General features: G+C 36.3%; 1 protein-coding gene across 1 annotated transcript in view; it reads right to left on the reverse strand.

Annotated features, from left to right (window-relative positions):
- Positions 1-5,089: 5,089 nt before the first annotated feature.
- LOC110458064 (carnosine synthase 1-like) overlaps positions 5,090-20,775 on the reverse strand; it is a 72,346-nt gene continuing 56,660 nt past the window's right edge. Inside the window, exons 2-3 of the mRNA XM_021509615.1 lie at positions 7,558-7,723; positions 5,090-7,420 (exon numbers count right to left, since the gene is read on the reverse strand). Of these exons, the coding sequence (XP_021365290.1) occupies positions 6,203-7,420; positions 7,558-7,692 (1,353 nt within the window). The 5' untranslated portion in view covers positions 7,693-7,723 and the 3' untranslated portion in view covers positions 5,090-6,202. The remainder of the gene's footprint in view (positions 7,421-7,557; positions 7,724-20,775) is intronic.

Consider the following 20,775-nt stretch of genomic DNA (forward strand, 5'->3'; position numbering starts at 1 on the left):
ATTATTGATGTTGTCGAATATGTGAAACCAACACATTTTATTCAAAGTGGGTCCTCAGATTAACAGTAGTTTGGCGCTAACTCCGTTTCCTACTATGTATCGGTCTTAAGGCTAGATTTTGCTTGCTATCCGCACGTGTCACTTTTATTGTAGACATGTCCTTTTTGCACGAAATCGTGTTGATGATTAATTGACGTGTATGACGTTTCGTAATGTGACACACGCATGTTGATATTACGTGCAATTACTCCCATGTTGACATTTGGATCAGGGGTGTCGAGTTTTTTATTCGTTATCCTATTTTCTGTTGTAACAACACGTGTATGAAGTGAATTTAGAATTCGTTTTTGTTTTGTTTTACTTATTTTCAAAAATCGGGAACCAAATTAGGTGGTGTATGGGAAGAAATTAACAATATTGAAAGGAATCCTCTTCTGAAGCAGGCAGCATCACATGTTGGATTTGTAGCAAGAGCCAGACATGCGAACGATACGAATAAAAAATTAGACTTTTATTTCATGAAGTTAAGAGACTGTTGCAAGTAAGTCAAGTTCTGAATTCTCATTTTTACAGCACAAACTGGCAGCACGACTTTGCGGCGGTGTCAAATCCGTGTAATGATCAATTTGTTTTGAAAAATTTGGAGGGCGCAAACAGGTTGTTGTCTAAACCTATTGTTAAAAATCACCATTGACGTCTAATCAGTTGGTAAAATTTAATGATTTCAATAGTTTGATAGACGTAAGAGTCTGTACTATTTGTTTAATTGGTTTTGCTGGAGTTTTTAGTTTCAGTGAACTTGTACAAATTAAAATGTCTGATTTGATGTTTTATGATACTTACGTAAAAATTAAGTTAAAAGATAGCAAAACTGATGTTTACAGACAAGGGGATACTGTATTGAGAGTGAGATAGAATACCCGAGAACGTACTAACTTGACCGACACCAGTTACCAGAAATTATTCGCCTTTCTCGTTTACCAGATAACCTGATAACCCTGTCCCTGCAGGTAGGGCGTAAGAATTGTACCTGCTGCCCCCATTGCATGATCGTAAAAGGCGACTAAATTTGGGATTTTATCTTTTCTCTTCTTTCTAAACAGCTTTCTTCTTCCTAATGTCTCCCTTGACAATGCCTCACCCTTTGCCTTTAGTTGAGCGTTTGCCCCTGTGAGGAAGGTTTTTTGTTCTGTTTCCTGGCCGTTGGTAAAAAAAAAATGATTACCCACTTGTGGGTAACAACCTTGGTCAATCCATAATAAATTACGTTACGTAACAATGCTTTTCGACGTCATTTTCCATTGTTCTATGGCAAAAACATCCCCCATCTGAAAAATGTGTTGTTGTTTTTTTCAGATAAAATACGAACGTTATGGGAATAACAGGTCCCCATACTCCTAATTATTAGTTATCACGTTTATCTAACTCTCGTTAGTTAATTTCAAATTGTAAAAGACACACGTTAAACCTCGTGTCTTCATACATTTTATAGATTAACTCGAGCTAGATAAACATGAAAACCAACCAACACTCGTTGGTGAACGTCTATATATTCGCCTTTCCCGTTTACCTGATTACTTCGAACATCCGCCTTTCTCGTTTACCTGCTTACCCCGGGTTATCCATTTTACCTGTTTACCTGATTACCCCAATTGTCTGCTTTCTCCGTTTAACGGATTATCCGCCTTTCCCGTTTATCCCGTTTACCCCAGTTATCCGCCTTTCTCGTATACCCGATTATTTGTCTTTCCCGTTTATCCCGTTTGCCCCAGTTACCGCCTTCCTCGTATACCCGATTTTTTGTCTTTCCCGTTTATCCTGTTTACCCGATTACCCCAGTTATCCGCCTTTCTCGTATACCCGATAGTTTGTCTTTCCCGTTTATCCCGTTTACCCGATTATCCCAGTTATCCGCCTTTCTCGTATACCCGATATTTTTTCTTTCCCGTTTATCCCGTTTACCCGATTACCCCAGTTATCCGCCTTTCTCGTATTCCCGATATTTTGTCTTTCCCGTTTATCCCGTTTACCCGATTATCCCAGTTATCCGCCTTTCTCGTATACCCGATAGTTTGTCTTTCCCGTTTATCCCGTTTACCCGATTCCCCCAGTTATCCGCCTTTCTCGTATACCCGATTTTTTGTCTTTCACGTTTATCCCGTTTACCCGATTACCCCAGTTATCCGCCTTTCTCGTATACGCGATGTTTTGTCTTTCATGTTTACCGGATTATCCCGATTATCAATCTTCCCTATCAACACTACTTGTTGAGACTTCGACTTAGGCGTATATTTATATATATACCTTTTAACTTGTAATTAATCTTATACCCTCTAACCTTCTTTTCTCAACTTTGTCAAGTGTAAAAATTAAGGATGCGTATGACTATGACCCGAGTGGCAAATGAGAAGTTCACCTGTTTACAAGGGTTTTGGTATTCGAAACCAGTTGTACCGAGTCAAATCACTAGTAACATACCTATAGCTTTAAAATCTCTAACAAAATAATATTCGTTTAGAACACATGTGTCTGCCTCCTGCCATTCGGGTATATTTACATGAAAGAAAATCCGTTAAAAAAACCGTAGTATTTTTGTGCATAAAAGTGACGGAGATTGAGAGTAAGTGAGATGTGAGATATTTGGTGAGAAGTTAAGATGTATATATAGTTGTAGTTTAGGTTGAGTACCAATATGAATTGTATATGAATCCTGTGAACTTTTGCTGGTTCTGTAATAAATGTTCAGTTACCTTGAACTGCACTAGTTAGTTTTAATTTCGACGGAAATATCAGATAAAGGAAGGAATGGTGTCAGAAGCGGAAGCAAGAAAACGTTACAAATGGTGTCAGAGTGGAATGCCTAAAAACGTTACAAATGGTATCAGAGTCGAATGCCTAAAAACGTTACAAATGGTGTCAGAGTGGAATGCTTAAAAACGTTACAAATGGTGTCAGAGGGGAATGCCTAAAAACGTTACAAATGGTGTCAGAGTGGAATGCCTAAAAACGTTAAAATGGTGTCAGAGTGGAATGCCTTAAAACGTTACAAATGGTGTTAGAGTGGAATGCCAAAAAACGTTACAAATGGTGTCCAAGTGGAATGCCAAAAAACGTTACAAATGGTGTAGGAGTGGAATGCCTTAAAACGTTACAAATGGTGTCAGAGTGGAATGCCTAAAAACGTTAAAATGGTGTCAGAGTGGAATGCCTTAAAACGTTACAAATGGTGTTAGAGTGGAATGCCTAAAAACGTTACAAATGGTGTCAGAATGAAATGTTTAAAAACGTCACAAATGGTGTCAGAGTGGAATGCCTAAAAACGTTACAAATGGTGTCAGATTGGAATACTTAAAAACGTTACAAATAGTGTCAGAGGTGAGATGCTTAAAAACGTTACAAATGGTGTTAGAGTGGAATGTTTCAAAACGTCACAAATGGTGTCAGAGTGGAATGCCTAAAAATGTTACAAATGGTGTCCAAGTGGAATGCCAAAAAACGTTACAAATGGTGTTAGAGTGGAATGCCAAAAAACGTTACAAATGGTGTCAGAGTGGAATGCCTTAAAACGTTACAAATGGTGTTAGAGTGGAATGCATAAAAACGTTACAAATGGTGTCAGAATGAAATGTTTAAAAACGTCACAAATGGTGTCAGAGTGGAATGCCTAAAAACGTTACAAATGGTGTCAGATTGGAATGCTTAAAAACGTTACAAATGGTGTCAGAGGTGAGATGCTTAAAAACGTTACAAATGGTGTTAGAGTGAAATGTTTAAAAACGTTACAAATGGTATCAGAGTGGAATGCCTAAAAACGTTACAAAGGGTGACAGATTGGAATGCTTAAAAACGTTACAAATGGTGTCATAGTGGAATGCCTAAAAACGGTACAAATGGTGTCAGAGGTGAGTTGATTAAAAACGTTACAAATTGTGCTAGAGTGGAATGTTTCAAAAACGATACAAATGGTGTTAGAGTGAAATGTTTAAAAACGTCACAAATGGCGTCAGAGTGGAATGCCTTAAAACGTTACAAATGGGGTCATAGTGGAATGCCTCAAAACGTTACAAATGGTATCAGAGCGGAATGCCTAAAAACGTTACAAATGGTGTCAGATTGGAATGCTTAAAAATGTTACAAATGGTGTCAGAGGTGAGATGCTTAAAAACGTTACAAATTGTGTTAGAGTGGAATGTTTCAAAAACGTTACAAATGGTGTCATAGTGGAATGCCTAAAAACGTTACAAATGGTGTTAGAGTGGAATGCCTGAAAACGTTATAAATGGTGCTAGAGTGGAATACCTAAAAACGTTACAAATAGTGTCAGAGGTGAGATGCTTAAAAACGTTACAAATGGTGTTAGAGTGGAATGCCTAAAAATGTTACAAATGGTGTCAGAGTGGAATGCCTAAAAACGTTACAAATGGTGTCCAAGTGGAATGCCTAAAAACGTTACAAAATAGTGTCAGAGTGGAATGCCTGAAATCGTTACAAATGGTGTCATAGTGGAATGCCTAAAAACGTTACAAATGGTGTCAGAGTGGATTGCTAAAAAACGTTACAAATTGTGTTAGAGTGGAATGCCTAAAAACGTTACAAATGGTGTCAGAGTGGAACGTTTTAAAACGTTACAAATGGTGTCAGAGTGGAATGCCTAAAAACGTTACAAATGGTGTCAGAGTGGATTGCTAAAAAACGTTACAAATGGTGTTAGAGTGGAATGCCTAAAAACGTTACAAATGGTGTCAGAATGGAATGCCTAAAAACGTTACAAATGGTGTCAGAGTGGAATGCCTAAAAGCGTTACAAATGGTGTCAGAGTGTAATGCCTAAAAACGTTACAAAATAGTGTCAGAGTGGAATGCCTGAAATTGTTACAAATGGTGTCATAGTGGAATGCCTAAAAACGTTACAAATGGTGTCAGAGTGAAATGCCTAAAAACGTTACAAATGGTGTCAGAGTGGAATGTTTAAAAACGTTACAAATGGTGTCAGAGTGGAATGCCTAAAAACGTTACAGTAGCAATGGAGCGATTCATTCTCCACAATGTCAATAATATTTACATGAACAAGCGATATATGTTAATATTTATTTTCAAAATGTATAGGCAATGCATGTAAATCTTCAAACATCAATCACACTGCATTCGTTAGTAAAACACATGATCATCAATTTTGTTTAAATTTTGTACAGTAGTTTTTTATAACACACTAATAACGATCTACTCCAGCGAATGTCTAAGTACATCACTCCTATCTATGCAACATATATATGTGTTTAATAAAGCTCCTGCATGCTGTTGTATCAATGCGACACAATCTAAGGTTTCCTTCTGATAGTGGTGTTTTCAATCCTTTCAAGCGTCAAATTCACATATTTTCTCATTTTTATTCCCAAGTTCCTGAAAGCGCGATGCTGAAGATCCATTGAGAGCTTAAGAGGAGCTTTCCCTTTTTGGTACTAGAATCGCTACTTGTAAGTGACGACAGAGGATTCACTATTGGTTGCTCGATTATCTGCTGACGAATTGAGATTCTTACAGGTATATGCCGACAGCCGTCGACGAATCCAATAATGCACATATCAACAGCTACACCTTTATATCCTGCGGGAAAGGGTGTGCCGTTTTGTCAATAACATAGTTTAATGAACTGACGAGTTTAATGCTAAATAACATTCAAAAACTGGTAACTCCGATTAAATAAACATGCCAAGCATATAACCCCTAAAAACTATCTACAATCTATAAGTTATATAGCCAGTTTCCTTACGTCTGCTTTCCTTTCGAACATATATCATCAGGTTGAAACTTTATGAATCCTTTGTCACCAGACTTAATTCCTTATTTCGTCTTATGTATGATTGATATATCTCTGGATATGATATTGAATATCAGACACTTTTCAATTTAATTATTAATTTTCATCATGCAGTTGATAACTTTGGTCCTATGCTATTTTGACATAATGAATAACATGTAAGCGAAACTTAGCTTTGCTTGGTATCTTTTAAGTGTTAACATGAAAAATATATGTAAGCTCCGTGCATGAAGGATACTTATGATTTGCCTAAGTTTTTAATTGTATCTGCAATCATACAATCTTTTTAAATGAAACATATCGTAACAATTGCATAAATATTCAACCTGATAAATGTTCTGTGTTACACTGTTATATTTTAAGGAAAAGCGTCTGCCAAATGACTTTATTGATGCGGAACAAATTCTGAAAGATAAGTCGGTACATCAAAAAGTGCGGTGTGGATACCTAGTATGTCACAGACGTGAAGAAGTGCCGATTTAGCCGTTTGCAAGTCGTGTTTCACCACTGCAACATTACAAAATGGAACGCTCTTTTGGGGGTTATTTTCTGTACTACCGCAGTTTTTTTCGCCAAAAAACTGAATTGCACCTGATTGAACAAGTTCCGTAGCTTTGATACCAAAATCTATGTGACTCAGAATTTGCTGATGCACGGGTAAAGCACAAGTAATGCCCATCATATGGACGGTTGTATTTTCTTTGGGAACATTTGGTCGGATCCCTGCCGCAATTGCTATCACATACCAGAGCAGATCGAATCCGTAACAGGTATGCATCCAACTTCGTACATAATTTCCACCCATGCGTCCATTGATTTCGAGCAGCTTGGGGCCTGTCGATGTCAGCTTCATTTCTACGTTAAAAACTCCGTTACGCAGGCCAATATCATTGCAACAGTCGGATGCTGCTTTCTTGAGCTCTGCCACTTTTGTTGGAGGTAGACACGATGGCATGGACATAGATGTTTCAACAAAGCATCCTGGTCTTGTAGGACCATTGTTTGAAACAATGGCGGCAATTATCTCCCCTTGATAAATAATAACTTCGATATCGTGTTCAGTGCCATCGAAATATTCCATCAACATCATTGATTTTCCATCTTCAAGCAAAGTAGCCAGTTTCTTGTACAGATGTCGACCCTCATCCTCTTTCCGAATCAACATCACGCCATTTGCATGTGCACTATTGTTTGGTTTACATACAGCAGGAAATCCAATGGTATTCATTGCGGACCTCAACGTGTTTTCGCATGCAAACGAAGCTGTCCTGCCAGTGAATGTGTACGTTCTCGGGAAACGAGGAACGCCCTCAGTTTGTTCTTGCAAGTAAGTTTGTGTTAAACTTTTATTCCAAACAATGTTTGCTGCCGTTACGCCGACACCTCCAATTAGTTCCAACTTCTCACATAAATAAGCAGCAAGTACCCCACATGCATCTGTGAATGTACAACAACCATCTATTGAGAAATTATCCGCTGCCAATTTCGCAATTATTCTCGCGGCGTGGATTTCGTCCTGTTGGTGATCAGTAAAATCATACTGGATGTATTTGTATACATCTTCTGATGAAAAAGCACTGGGTTTGTGATCAACAAGGATGAGCTGCAAAAGAAAGGGAGCTTTGTTATTATCAGAAATTATAGCAATTCCACTCATAACTTGAACAATACTCTGCAAAATTAGTTTTGCAATGCATTGTTATATATAGTATTCTTGTGAATCATAGAAAATAACGTTACCTTGATTCCGTAATTCTTCAATGTAGTCCGAATCCATTTTCGATTTATCTGGTCGTCTCCTAAAACCAGTATGGTTTTACCGTCCAACACATCTCTCTCCGACTCGGACAAACTGTTTTTATCTAGTGGATTCATGACGATTTTCAGAAGGATAAATAATCGCTATCTGCAATTAAACAATGAGAATACATTAGTTGCTTCAGAATTGTGAAAGTGTTATAAGTATTACATGCTTAACGGTCAATCAACACAAGAGAAGGCAAAGATTGATTGTATAGGGTTAAACGCCCTATCAAAAGCTCAGGTCATTTGTGTATGCTGAATGTTAAGCAGGGAAATAACACCTGACCATTTGAAAGACTTTGGTTTGTCCCGGCCTGGGAAAAGAATCCATTGGATTCCTCACCTTGGCGAACGTTCAAAAGTAAAACCAAAAGTTAGGTATTGCCAGGTAAGGCGATTGGAAATAAAAGGAAGTTAGAAGCAAAAAGTAATATCAAGATCCAAAATATAGCAACGGGTGCCACTATAAAGTCGGCATCAGATCCACGCTTTCACAAGGAGGCAAGTACACCAACAAACCCTGTCTCCGGCATACATATACGCATGTACGCGTACACAACACACGTGGTTAAGGTTGATTTGGTTTAGTATTTTTTTAACGTCCTATCAACAGCTATGGTCATATAATGACGACCTCCCCTGTTTGCAAGATGCATGCGTGTATGCGATATGATCGTGTTTGTCTCTTTGTTATAGATAGCACTATAAAGTCGGCATCAGACCCGCGCTATTACAATGAGGCAAGCACACCAACATACCCTGTCTCCTGCATACACTCATACAAGCACGCATACACTGCACACATGGAGGCACGTCTTTAAATGACCTTAGCTGTTAATAGGATACCAGCCACTCGTCCTGTATGCCGTTCATGTTCAAAGGTTTCAGTTAAAATTCAATATCAGCTTTAAAATTATAAAAAACAAATGTGCGCTTCTCATCATCACACAATCTTTGACCCATATTAACCTACAAAATAACCTTAAATTCCATGTTGATAGTTTTAGACATTTCGACCAGTGTCATATCAGCATAAATATTACTACAAGAATGGTAGTTAGACACTTTATAAAACATCCTAATATAGCGTACATATATATTTGTGTCTAATGATTCTTAACACTATCAATAAACATAGCTTCAACATAGTACACTCATTTGAAATGAACGAAAATATTTTAAAGTTTGCAAGTATATTAGTTTCATTTCTCAAATTTGATAGGTAGGTTCCCTGTCGTCTTTAACCTTTTATTTTTACTTTCGAGACTGATGGAATAAACAAAATGGTCGACGGTCGGCCATCTTCGATTTTGACAGAGAAAGTTTGTTAACGCTATTTCTCAGAAAGTACTGTCGGATTCTTTCACAAATTTCATATGAAGCCTTTCTTTGATCGTTGTTGTGCATGTGAACTTTTTATACAGATCGGTTAAACAAAATGGCCGACAGACAGCCATTCCTTTTTTCAATCAGTAAGTTTCAGATTTTGTTATGTTTTGGGTCCCCAACCCTCCTTGCAGAATCGGAGTTTTTCTTCTGTGCCTCAAAACTCGGTCTGCGGTAGTGCCTACCGCCCAGCCCATTATTAATTAAGGGCAGGGCTATCTGCTACTGATAACATCATCATAACAATAGAAGAAAAACAAAGACATTAAATCTAATGCACCTAGTTGTTAATCTCTTTTTAACACTAGTTTTCAAATACTTTAACCAACATACTCGTAGATGTATCTGCGATACATGTACGGTTTGTAAGCAGTCGACATGTCAATTTCATAACCGAACTGATTTTCAAATTTAAAACAAAAACCTTAGTATTACAATGTATACTTGAACGATTTGATCGTTTTAACTGACGGTAAACTCACTTAAATTTTACGCTGATCCTCTGACGTCACTGTCGGTAAACAGCTCGTGGGTAGATACGATTTTGTATGTGATATATTACATATCAGTTGAACCAGTCTCGTCACTATCGAACATATAATGTTACTTAGAGTGTACATGGACGTGCTGTTAGGGAAAATTAATTCTATAAATAACATATCATAACATACAGTTCTGTACAACTACAAACATTACCACGGTCGTAATCAATGGATCACATATCTTCAACCTAATGTTAATATTACTAACATTGTTCTTAAAACTAAATATTTACATCAAGAATTCAGATAAAGGCTTGAAAATTATGTTATCTGTCTCCTTTCAAACAGAGAAGGAAGAAGACAGGAATTTGCAGAGGTACTCGTAGATAAAATTGTACATAATTACCACGGAATCCTTTTCCCGAATGATACACTGAAATAAAAATATTATTGTAAACTCTAGTAAAGTTGTGGACAGTTATGATAGATATGAACTTACAAATCTCAGCAATTAATGCGTATCTAGTGATGAAAGTAGGGACAGCATAAACCCATCTAAATCTAGTGTTCAAAACCTTTAATTTGTTATATAGACGATTGGACACTATCAAATATAACTTCGTTTTCCGCAACTGATAAAAGAAATATCGCCAACACAGGTGCCTAAGGACATCCACGGAATCTACCATAAGAAATTGTAGAAGAAATAACTCGCTTGTTTCGTTTTCTTCTTCGCAACATTATATAGGACTTATTTAATTATTTGTTTCCTGAAGAGGTGAGCTTTAAGTGAGCTACATCGTTTTCGTAATCTGGAATGATAAATTTGTCCTAGCTTGTTACCATAATAGAAGTAATAGGAACAAGGGAGTAAGGTTATTTAAACATTTCTTTAATGTATAAAGTAGTGGCTTATTTTTTAAAAGAGTTGTTGGAAGATGGAGCGAGATTTCGACGGCCAAAGGCAAAAGGAGTTATTAAATAATTTTGTTCCTCTTTCAAATGCGCGGATGTAATATTTTGTTTTGATTGCATATAAGGTTGACGTGGTGAAAGTGCATCACCAGACTTCTGCAGTTTGAACTTCGCCTCTCTATATCTCACATGCATTCATTATTTGATTGCTCTTGCCCTGCTTTGTTATTTTCAACTTGATGAGTTCAATGTCACAAGGACACAAATCAATTGCACACATATCTACAGCTTTTAGATCTGTAGCGGTAGTGTCCTATCCAGGAACTTGCCCTTCCATCCTGCCATTTAACTTTTCAGGCCCTTGCATTCATAAAGCCCACTTTCTTCCATGTAAAAAAAGGGCCATTATTTTAATTTGGCAGGGATGGTCTGTTCATGTATCCTTTAACATGTATAAGCATTGTAAAATGGCTTACATATTAATATTTAGCCATGTTGTTTGAGTGATTATTCAGAAATTATTTGTAACTATTTGTTACAGCGCAGATATTTCCTACCTACATTTTGATAGAACAGCTGATGAAATGACGGACGATGGTTAACGAATGAATGAACAGTATTTCAGTTATATGATGAAAAGGATCTTACACTCGTTTCCAATTCATATGAGATTTATCAAACGAGTCACGGATTTTTCATTAGCGAGCCACTGTCGAGCTAAAATGAACAAGAGGCCCAAGGGTAACCTGAGTTATATTATAGGTACTGATAGCTCAATTTTATTGTTGAGATGTGATGTTGAAATCAACATGTAAACATAGTGAAATATAATACTTTTCATGTCACCAAAGGATAACAACTATTCAAATAAATTATTTTGCTATTGAGAAATATAATATGTATCGTTATGTAGCCAGTTTTCCCCTTTGGCCAACCCCTGGGATATGTCACGATCTTACTTTCTGATACTATTTGATTGCAATTCATTATAACTATTCCAACCAGATTTGAATTATTCCTTGCTGAAAATGGACAAGACATAGTCAGGAGAGTTATTTCCCTATATAAATGATAGTAAACTTTACCCTCTTCCCAAGGGAGAGCAGATGACCTCGGAGATAATGAAATTTACAATTTTGATAATGCACCTAAGGACCTTACTATCCATGAAGAGTATCTGTTTGTAAAACACCCTAGTCTGATGAAGAATGTTTTTAACTTGAACACATCAAGTCAAATCTTAATAGCTTAAAATACGTAAAGGAATAAAAAAATACATCAATATCAAACAAATTGGCTGCACAATATATCATATGTAATTGTAAAGATCAATAGAGTGTAAATAGTCATATATTGATTGCACAGAAACTGTATCGAATTATTGTTTCACAGACGGTACATCATAAAATCTATCTTTGTTTGAAATCAGCGCATTCAACCATAAAGTGTTTGACCGTAAATAGTTGATCGCATGCATGACAATAAAGTTTTTTCCGCACGCAAAATGTAGCCATATGTGATGTAGGTTTGCGCAGTCGCGAGAGGACACCAAATGTAGCCATATGTGATGTAGGTTTGCGCAGTCGCGAGAGGACACCTCTCCGGTCTGCTGTACTTGTTGATAATCACCAAGTAAGAATAATTTCCTACTGAAAATGAACAAACTATACTCCAACGTGTTTATTCCATATATAAACTTAGTAAACTTTACCCCCTACCTAAGGGAGAACAGATTGCCAGGGGGTACTGAAATTTACAATTTTTAAATAATGCCTCTGGTCACTGGTGATCTTTTCATCCATCTAGAGAAATTGGCTGTAATACCTCTGAGTCTGGAGGAGGATATTTTTGAAATATTGGTGAATTTCTCTTTGGGGCCTCGACCTTGCCCCTGAGGTTGGGGTAGGAATCCCATTTTTTCAATTTTGTAGCCTCATCTAACAAGGATGATTCTGACCAAATTTGAAAAAAAATCCATCTATTTGTTCTTGAGAAGAAGTCGAAAATGAAAATAGTTTACGACGGACGACGACGGACGGAAAGCGATCAAAATATGTCACTTGAGCAAAGCTCAGGTAACCTAAAAATACTCTCGTTTCATAAATCTCATATGGCATGGAAACTCATGAAAGATCCTATATATATATATATATTATTTACTAGTGACAGTGTGTATCAATGTGCCTTTGAGATGGTTTGTGTACCAGTGTGTAGTTACATCCTTACGAAGAATGGTCGTCCTCTTATTAATAAACTAGCACTACAGAAACAAATTAAAACATATGTAATCGCATGCGTCATTGCCCCTGATACTTGACTAAAAACTAGGGGAATGGAAACTCGTACGGCTTATGGGGGCGACATATTTATCGTAAGAACTGTAAGCGGATTGCGATCACTTTAATAAGGAGGACGGTCGGTGTTTCCATAGAGAAAACGTACTTGAAATGTTCTTTATAGAATCAGTTGGGAATGAAAACGGATAACTGCATTACAACAATTACCACCAATACCATGCATTCTGTAATGACAAGCGATCAGCGGATGAGAGGACTGTGGTAAATAATGGTGGTCACATGATTGAGACAACGCTGTTTACTTTTAACAAATTATTAACATAAACATTCTCATAAAGAGAAAAACACTTAAAGGGTTAATTAAGTTTTTCATACAGTCATAATTTACCGTTAGACTGAGGCATCCGTATGTATGTGTATACAAGATCGGACTGGAGATTTGATGAATATCGCATGACAATAAAAAAATAGCAATAAAACGAGAACAATATTATTTTGATTAAATAAAGCTAGCATACACCTTAGATAAGCGAATAGTACACTTGAATAAACAGCTGTCTTAATCAACGTGGCGAAGGAATCTGTCTTGTTAATAAAATTAAATCGCTTGCCTATAGACCGTGTTTTACAATAATAAATACCAAACGTTTTGACAAGTTGATGTCTAGTGACTATTTTGTTGCCGACTGAGGGGGTGGGGGTGGGGGGCATGTTTGATTTGGTATTTTACTGGGGTTCCGTTTGAGGATTTGAAGGCGGACGTGAACGATTTTTCGTTACTTACTGCTTCTGCGTAGGATTTGTTTTGGGTTTTTTAGTTTTACTCACTTAGTAAGAAAATGTCCTACTGGAAATGAACAAAGTATACTAAAAAGTGTTGTTTCCCTATATAAGCTATTGCAAACTTAACCCCCTCCCCAAAGGAGAACAGATGGCACGGGGGTAATGACATTTACAAGTTAAATGAAGCCCCTGATGATCATTATATCCATGCAGAGAAACTGACTATAATACCTCTGAGTCTGGAGAAGAAGCTTTTTGAAATATTGGTAAATTTTCCCTTTGGGGCCCCACCCTGGCCCCCCACCCTGGCCCCAGAGGTTGAAGTAGGAATCCCAATTTTACACATTTGTAGCCTCATCTACCAAGGATGATTCTGACCAAGTTTGAAAAACTTTTATTTACCGGTTCTTGAGAAGAAAATGTAAAACGTGTACGCACGACGGGCTCCGTAGGAAAGCGATCAGACACGTTTCATAAACCTCATATGGCATTGAAACTCATGTCAGATCCTATATATATATCATTTACAAGTGACAGTTTGTATAAATGTGCCTTTGTGATGGTGACCACGCATGAAGTAACATTATAGATGTCAGGATCCTGTTGGATAAAGAAAGGTGATTAAAAAAAGGTCAGGTGTATAGACAGACAAACTAAGTGTCGGGCACTGACCCCTGTATCAGTAGTACTAGTAAAGGTTAACCTTAGGAGTATGGGTCCGCATCGTATTGCTTTAAGTGAGTTATTATCAGTACTGATCTGACCTTCATGGTTCGCGTGCCATTGTGTAGATACATCCTTACTAAGGATGGTCGTCCTTTAATAAAGAAACTAGCCCTATAGAAAAATGTTTAAACATTTGTAATCGCACGCGTCATTGCCCTTGACCAAAAAATAAAAACTAAGTGAATGAAAACTGGGGATGACATATATATCGTATGAACTGTAAGCGGATTGCGATCATTTTTATAAGGAGGACGGTCGATGTCCCATAGAGAAAACCTACCTAAAAGTGTACTGTATAGAATTAGTAGGGAATGAAAACGCAACATTCACCACCAATACATTGCATTATGTAATGACCAGCTATCAGCGGATGAGAGGACTGTGGTAAATAATGGTGGTCACATAAATCTTAATCTAAGGAATATTATGTTAAAGGATTTTGGCCACGATTTTGTTTTTACATTTTGTAAAAATAAGCATACCTGTAATATACTTAAATAAATACAGAATCATCCATCGACCAGCTAGAGGAGGAATTACATGTATATCTGAAGCTTTATGTTATGCTATACGCTGATGACACCTTATTACTATTAGACACGGCTGAGGATTTGCAAAAGCAATTAGATGTATTTTTCGAAAATCCAACCTATGGTATCTTAAAGTCAATATCAGCAAAACTAAAATCATGGTATTTTGTAGAAAAATAATTCCTGATGGCCTTAATTTTACATACAACGGTACTGTTATAGAAATAGCTAAGGATTTTAAATATCTTGGGGTTTATTTTACTAAAACTGGTTTGACACAGTTCAATATTAAACAATTGTATGGTAAAGGTTTAAAAGCAATGTATGGTGCTATTTCCAAATGTAGGGATCATAATTTGTCAATAGATTGTCAACTTGATATATTTGGCAAAGCCATCAAACCTATTGTTTTATATGGATGTGAAGTTTGGGGTTTCTGTAACTATAAACTTATCGAATGTTTACATTTAAAATTTTGCAAACACATACGTAATGTTAAAACGTCTACACTGAACTTTATGATATACGGAGAACTTGGAAGGTTTCTGCTAGATATTAATGTCAAAGTAAGAATGGTCGGATTTTGGGCTAAATTGACAAAAAAAAAAAAAACAGAATAAATGAAGTAATAAACTGTTAGCAATTGTTTCAAATTATGAATCATCATGGCTAAAATATGTGAAAAGTATTTTTTAAGAATGCAGTCTGATACATATATTTAATAGTCAATAGTTTCCAAGTATACATTGGCTAAAGAGTACCATATTTTATAAACTAAAAGGAAAATTTATATCAACCCGGGGAAATGAAATTTATACTTCTCCGAAAGGAATCAATTATAGAATATCTAAGTACGAACTTTGTTTAGAAAACTACTTACTAGAACTCCCTCCGAAACTAGCCAAAGCGTATTGTAAGTTTAGAACATGTAATACTAAGTTACCAATTGTAAGTGGTAGGTGATTCAATATACCACGTAAAAATAGATTATGTTGTTTATGTTATTTAAGAGAAATTGGCGACGAATTTCATTATCTGTTTACATGTACACATCAACCAATTCTCAATAGTAGGCGAAAACATATGTCCAGATAGTATTATGAAAGACCAAACACATTTAAATGTTATACATTATTCAATTATGTAACACAACATGAATTGAAATAATTGGCTAAATTTATTACCGATATTAATGACATAACTAATTTACAATGCTAATGTCCATCCTGTTCCACCATGTATTAATTGTCACCCATTTGTATATATGTATTCTCTACACTGTAATGTTTATGAGAATAAAACAATTGTCATGTCATCAACGCGTGTTCAGAAGTGTCCCGTTACCTAGATATATGCAATCAAAGATGACCGCTCCTTTCTGGCGAGAATTTTAATGAGCTAACAGGTCACGTGGTACTTGTGACGTCAGAGTGGCACGTTTGGGTCATGCGTTCATATAACATTAGCTTGGGTTCAGGAGCAGCTACACCTCTCCTATATATACGCCTCGGGTGACAATGGTTTTCTCGGGTGACAATGGGTTTTTGAGGGTTGACAATACTCACTGTCACCTGCTAATGAATGTCATATCTATTTTGTTACACCAAAAGTCTTTGTAGCTCAGAAACGGCAGCAAACCTCGATAATGACATCTTGTTTGTTGATAGTCTGCTGTTTACAATCGCTATCGCACCGGCTCTTGATAAAATTGGCTGTTGCCGTCAAACGTTCTTGTGACCATCACGGTGGGGAAACGAAGCGGTGAACGCACATTTTTCGCGCATGTGATATTTTTCACTGTATCATGGCAATAAAACCCGCGCCCCGTAAAACCAATCTATTTTCGGAGGGTGACAGAGATTTTTGTTTAATTTTCTCCCAACCAATCAAATAGCTAGAAATTCACTTGAGGTGTAACAAATATATATATTTCTGATTTGTTTTAAACAAATCTCTACCAATTTAGGTTGAACGTTAAAATATACATCGGAGGACGATTCTGATATGGCATCGATGTAAGACGTATATAAGATACGCAGATAGCTCAGCGGCAACACAGAATAAAAATTCCATGTATTACTTGATTTAAAACAAAACAATATGACGTAAGAGCCAGTTTAATTATGTAACTTTTTAGAGACATATATATGCAATGTGCCCTCTATTCGATACAGTTTCTGTACAATCAATCCAGGATCATTTACATTCAATTAATCTCTATAATAAGATATGATATATTTCATAACCAATTTGTTTGCTATTGATATATTTTGAGTTCTTTACAAATTTTAACCTTTCGTTTCTTGTTTTTATGTATTCAGTTTTTGTGAATTTCTATTTTTAAACTCTAGTTTGGCCATTAATGAAACAATAGGAAATAAATAGACAAAATAAATGTGCAATGTACTGTAATGTTCTAAAATCTGCTGATAAATCGCAAGTATTCCTCCTGTATGTATACATGTTAACTTAAAGCCCCATGTAACGTTACATATCCACATATCAACATCTAAAAGTGAAAGTTTTATCAACCAGCTTTCATCTGAGTTTGGAGTAGTATTAGAGCACGTAGACATTGAACGCATAAACTCTCATTCAATTTGGTTTTCTCATAATTGCAAAAGTAGATCACTTGAAAAGTAAAAATACCGGGCAGTATAGTTTAATTGTATACTCACGAGTATACGTGGACAACCATTGTATGTCTAGTGTCAATCAAAATGTCACTGTGTCACGATTAAATGTGAATAACATGATTGTTTAAAATAATTGTTTCGTTGAAATATTGCTTTAGATGTCGGCTGGAATCGGGATACGAAATGAAAAGGGCCCTTACCCACTTCATGATTTTTTTTATTTCACTTAAAATCAGTAACATGCAAATCTATGTGTGGAGTAAGCACATATTTTTCTCTCTAAGTATATTGAAATATATATAAAAAGAAAGTTTTGAGGCATTATTTGTCTATTCCGTTCGACGACAGTTAACATATTTTTTTTATAATATCTTTATAAATAATTGAACAGATTCATCACTCATATTTTTCAGAAAAGGAACAGGTTTCGAAATCTCCACTCATCGCTAGCTTCAAATTATGCGCAAAATTCAACCTCGAAATAGAAAATAATTATGCTGGGCTCACTCTTGTTGGTGATATTCAATTCAACGAGGCTTCACAACATTGGTTTTACGTTTGTTTTAAAACACAATTTTCATAAACAGAAACTGGTTAGTTTGGATTGATGCTAAAATTAGAAAGGTTTATTCTGAAAACAGTGTGACACAATTAAACTCATGAAGAGTTTTTGGAACCGCCCCTAAAGATAAAGTTTTGTTAAAAAAGCTGCTAAACAAATGTTCATGTGGTATTTTAAACTATTCAATACATGTCATATCATCACCACCATTACTACAAAAATAACAAAACTGTAGAATTCAGAATTTCCATCAAAAAACTAATATCGTATATCATACACATACATTTTTACCTTATCAACTTCGTCATTTTTCGGTCCAAGTTACTAGCCTAAGGTAAAAAAGAATGTAAAATACATTCAAACGCTGTTGAAAATTACTTCAATACTTTCAGCAACATTTTTTCTTCCAAAATTGAGGACAAAAAGAAACGCGCCAGTACACCATACTACCTGTGTTAGTTGGAGGATCGGTTATGAATGCCATTTGGCCACGACATTCACATGTAACCCTCTGAGGTAATTAGTTCACCTGTTAATTCACAGGTAGGTATCGTAAATGCCCTTTGGCTTTACTATAATGTGTTAAAAACTAATTAACATATCTATTAATTCACAGGTAAGATATTTAGGTGTGTAAACTGTATTTCTATATCTCAGCAGTTGCAGTGTACATTGAATGTAGTTGATGCAGGCACGGAATTAGATTTCCGTGAGTCAGGCTTGAATGTATAACTTATATTTCGGAGAATTGATGTCTTTATTTGTCGATTGATGATTTTACTCATACAGCATATATTGGTTGCTGTTATTATTACTTACACTGTTTTGCAGATAATATATAAGGGGGCGTGTCAGAATGGGTACACGCAATGAACAGGATATCGTATAAGTCGTGCCATTGTGACGTCACATATCACGTGATCTCAAAATATGCATATTCACTAGGCTGATATAGACGTGCGTCACCTGGGCCGTTTTCGTTTAAACGGTCAAACCGGTCGGACCACTGTTGTTCGTTTATTAAATAAGGTCGGGCCTAGTAGTCTGATGCTGCTTTCGGGCGAGCCTTCACAAAGCCTTGCAGGGCCTGCATAAACATTTGCAGGTCCGCCAGGATTTATACCCGAAATTGTTGTATTTATTAACGGTCAAACCGGTTGTTTCGCATAAACGAACAGGCCCCTGGCCTGTCTATCAGCTGAGTACCGAAAGAGACGGGGTATCGGTCACTACACGTATCATTGCATCAAATGACCGTAAAATATGAAATTATGAAAAATCGTGGCCCAAATCCTTTAATAAAGCACAGTTCTTTCTTCATATAGTACGAGCTATTGTCAAGGCATGAGAATACATGTATGTTAGGAGAGAGTATGGACACAACAAACAACGGTCTTGTCTCCTTAGTCTGTGTTTCTCATTTTTGTCTTGATCGTGGGACAAATACCTTTTTTTCTTTTTTACTTTATATCGTTTTATGATTATTATTTTTATATATTATTTTATTTTCACAAACTTTTACAAGTATGGTATGATTTAGATATAATTATATTCATAATATACAATTTGAATAATGGGCCTTTTAGACGGTGACCACGCGTGACATCACATTATAAATGGCAGGATCCCGTATGTAAAGGACGGTGATTCAAAATAGATCGATCAAGTGTATAAACCAAATCAGGATGAAATCCCTTAATCCCTATGATAGAAAAAGGATTTTAAAGGTTTACCTCAATTCCCCTACTTGGCCCAAACCCCCTGCCCCCAGGGGGCTATATTCATCGTGTATACAACATTTAGTCCCCTTGAACCAAGGATGCTCTAACTTTATAAGGATAAAATCCCTTTATCCCTATGGTTTTACTTCTATTTCCCCCGTTGGGCCCCAACCCTCTACCCGAGGCGGGGCCACACCCACCGTTTATACAAAATTGAGTTCCCTTGGCCCAAGAAGGCCTCAGACCAAATTTAGTCAAAATATACTGGGCCGTTCAGGACTAGTAGTGTTTTAAAGGAAAAAGATGACGGACGGACGACGGACGCTGCGCNAGGACTAGTAGTGTTTTAAAGGAAAAAGATGACGGACGGACGACGGTCGGACGACGGACGCTGCGCCATGGCATAAGCTCACTTGCACTTCGGGCTAAAAACAAGGTGAATAGATAAATCTCTCTTTTTGTGATTTGAGCTGTTGTTTCACTTTAAAATTGAGTTTTTTCAGTGTAGTAAATATAAACTTTGAGCTTGAACAAATGAATCCCCGATGAAATCTTATTTCTTCTAAATTTAAAAAGGGTCAGTCCTTCATTAATCCTAGACTGGTCCCTATGTATATATTGTGGTGACTCTCATCACGGTGTAAATGACAGATGTACATGTATAGCTGGATCAATTAATATTTTCTTATAACTTATATTTTTTATTCGGCAGCTTAAGGTGGCTCCACACTTTCGCAATTAACCAGCAAAATTCGTTGAATCTTTCATATAATGGTTATGCAACTATGTAGAGTTAATTTTATGAAAATCTAAACATTCCGATAGTTTGGGGAATTTTTTGGAAAAAATACCAAAAAATCGAATTTTCGCCACTTTTAATATTTTCCGGGTTTTTTTGTGTGTGGCATTGTTCGGAACAATAAAAACAATAAAAAAATGAAAAGAAGCATTTATAATTAATCCTACAAATATTTTATTTATCGCAAAATATGTAACACATGTTACACAAAGTGTTTTTTATTGAATTTGAACGGATAAAAGTGATTATCTACAAGCTAAAAGCAAACAGGACACACATATCTATACATATAGAGTGGGAAATTGAACAAAATATACA

The sequence above is a fragment of the Mizuhopecten yessoensis genome, unplaced genomic scaffold, assembly GCF_002113885.1.
Source record: "Mizuhopecten yessoensis strain PY_sf001 unplaced genomic scaffold, ASM211388v2 scaffold9423, whole genome shotgun sequence".
Taxonomy (NCBI): Eukaryota; Metazoa; Mollusca; class Bivalvia; order Pectinida; family Pectinidae; genus Mizuhopecten; species Mizuhopecten yessoensis.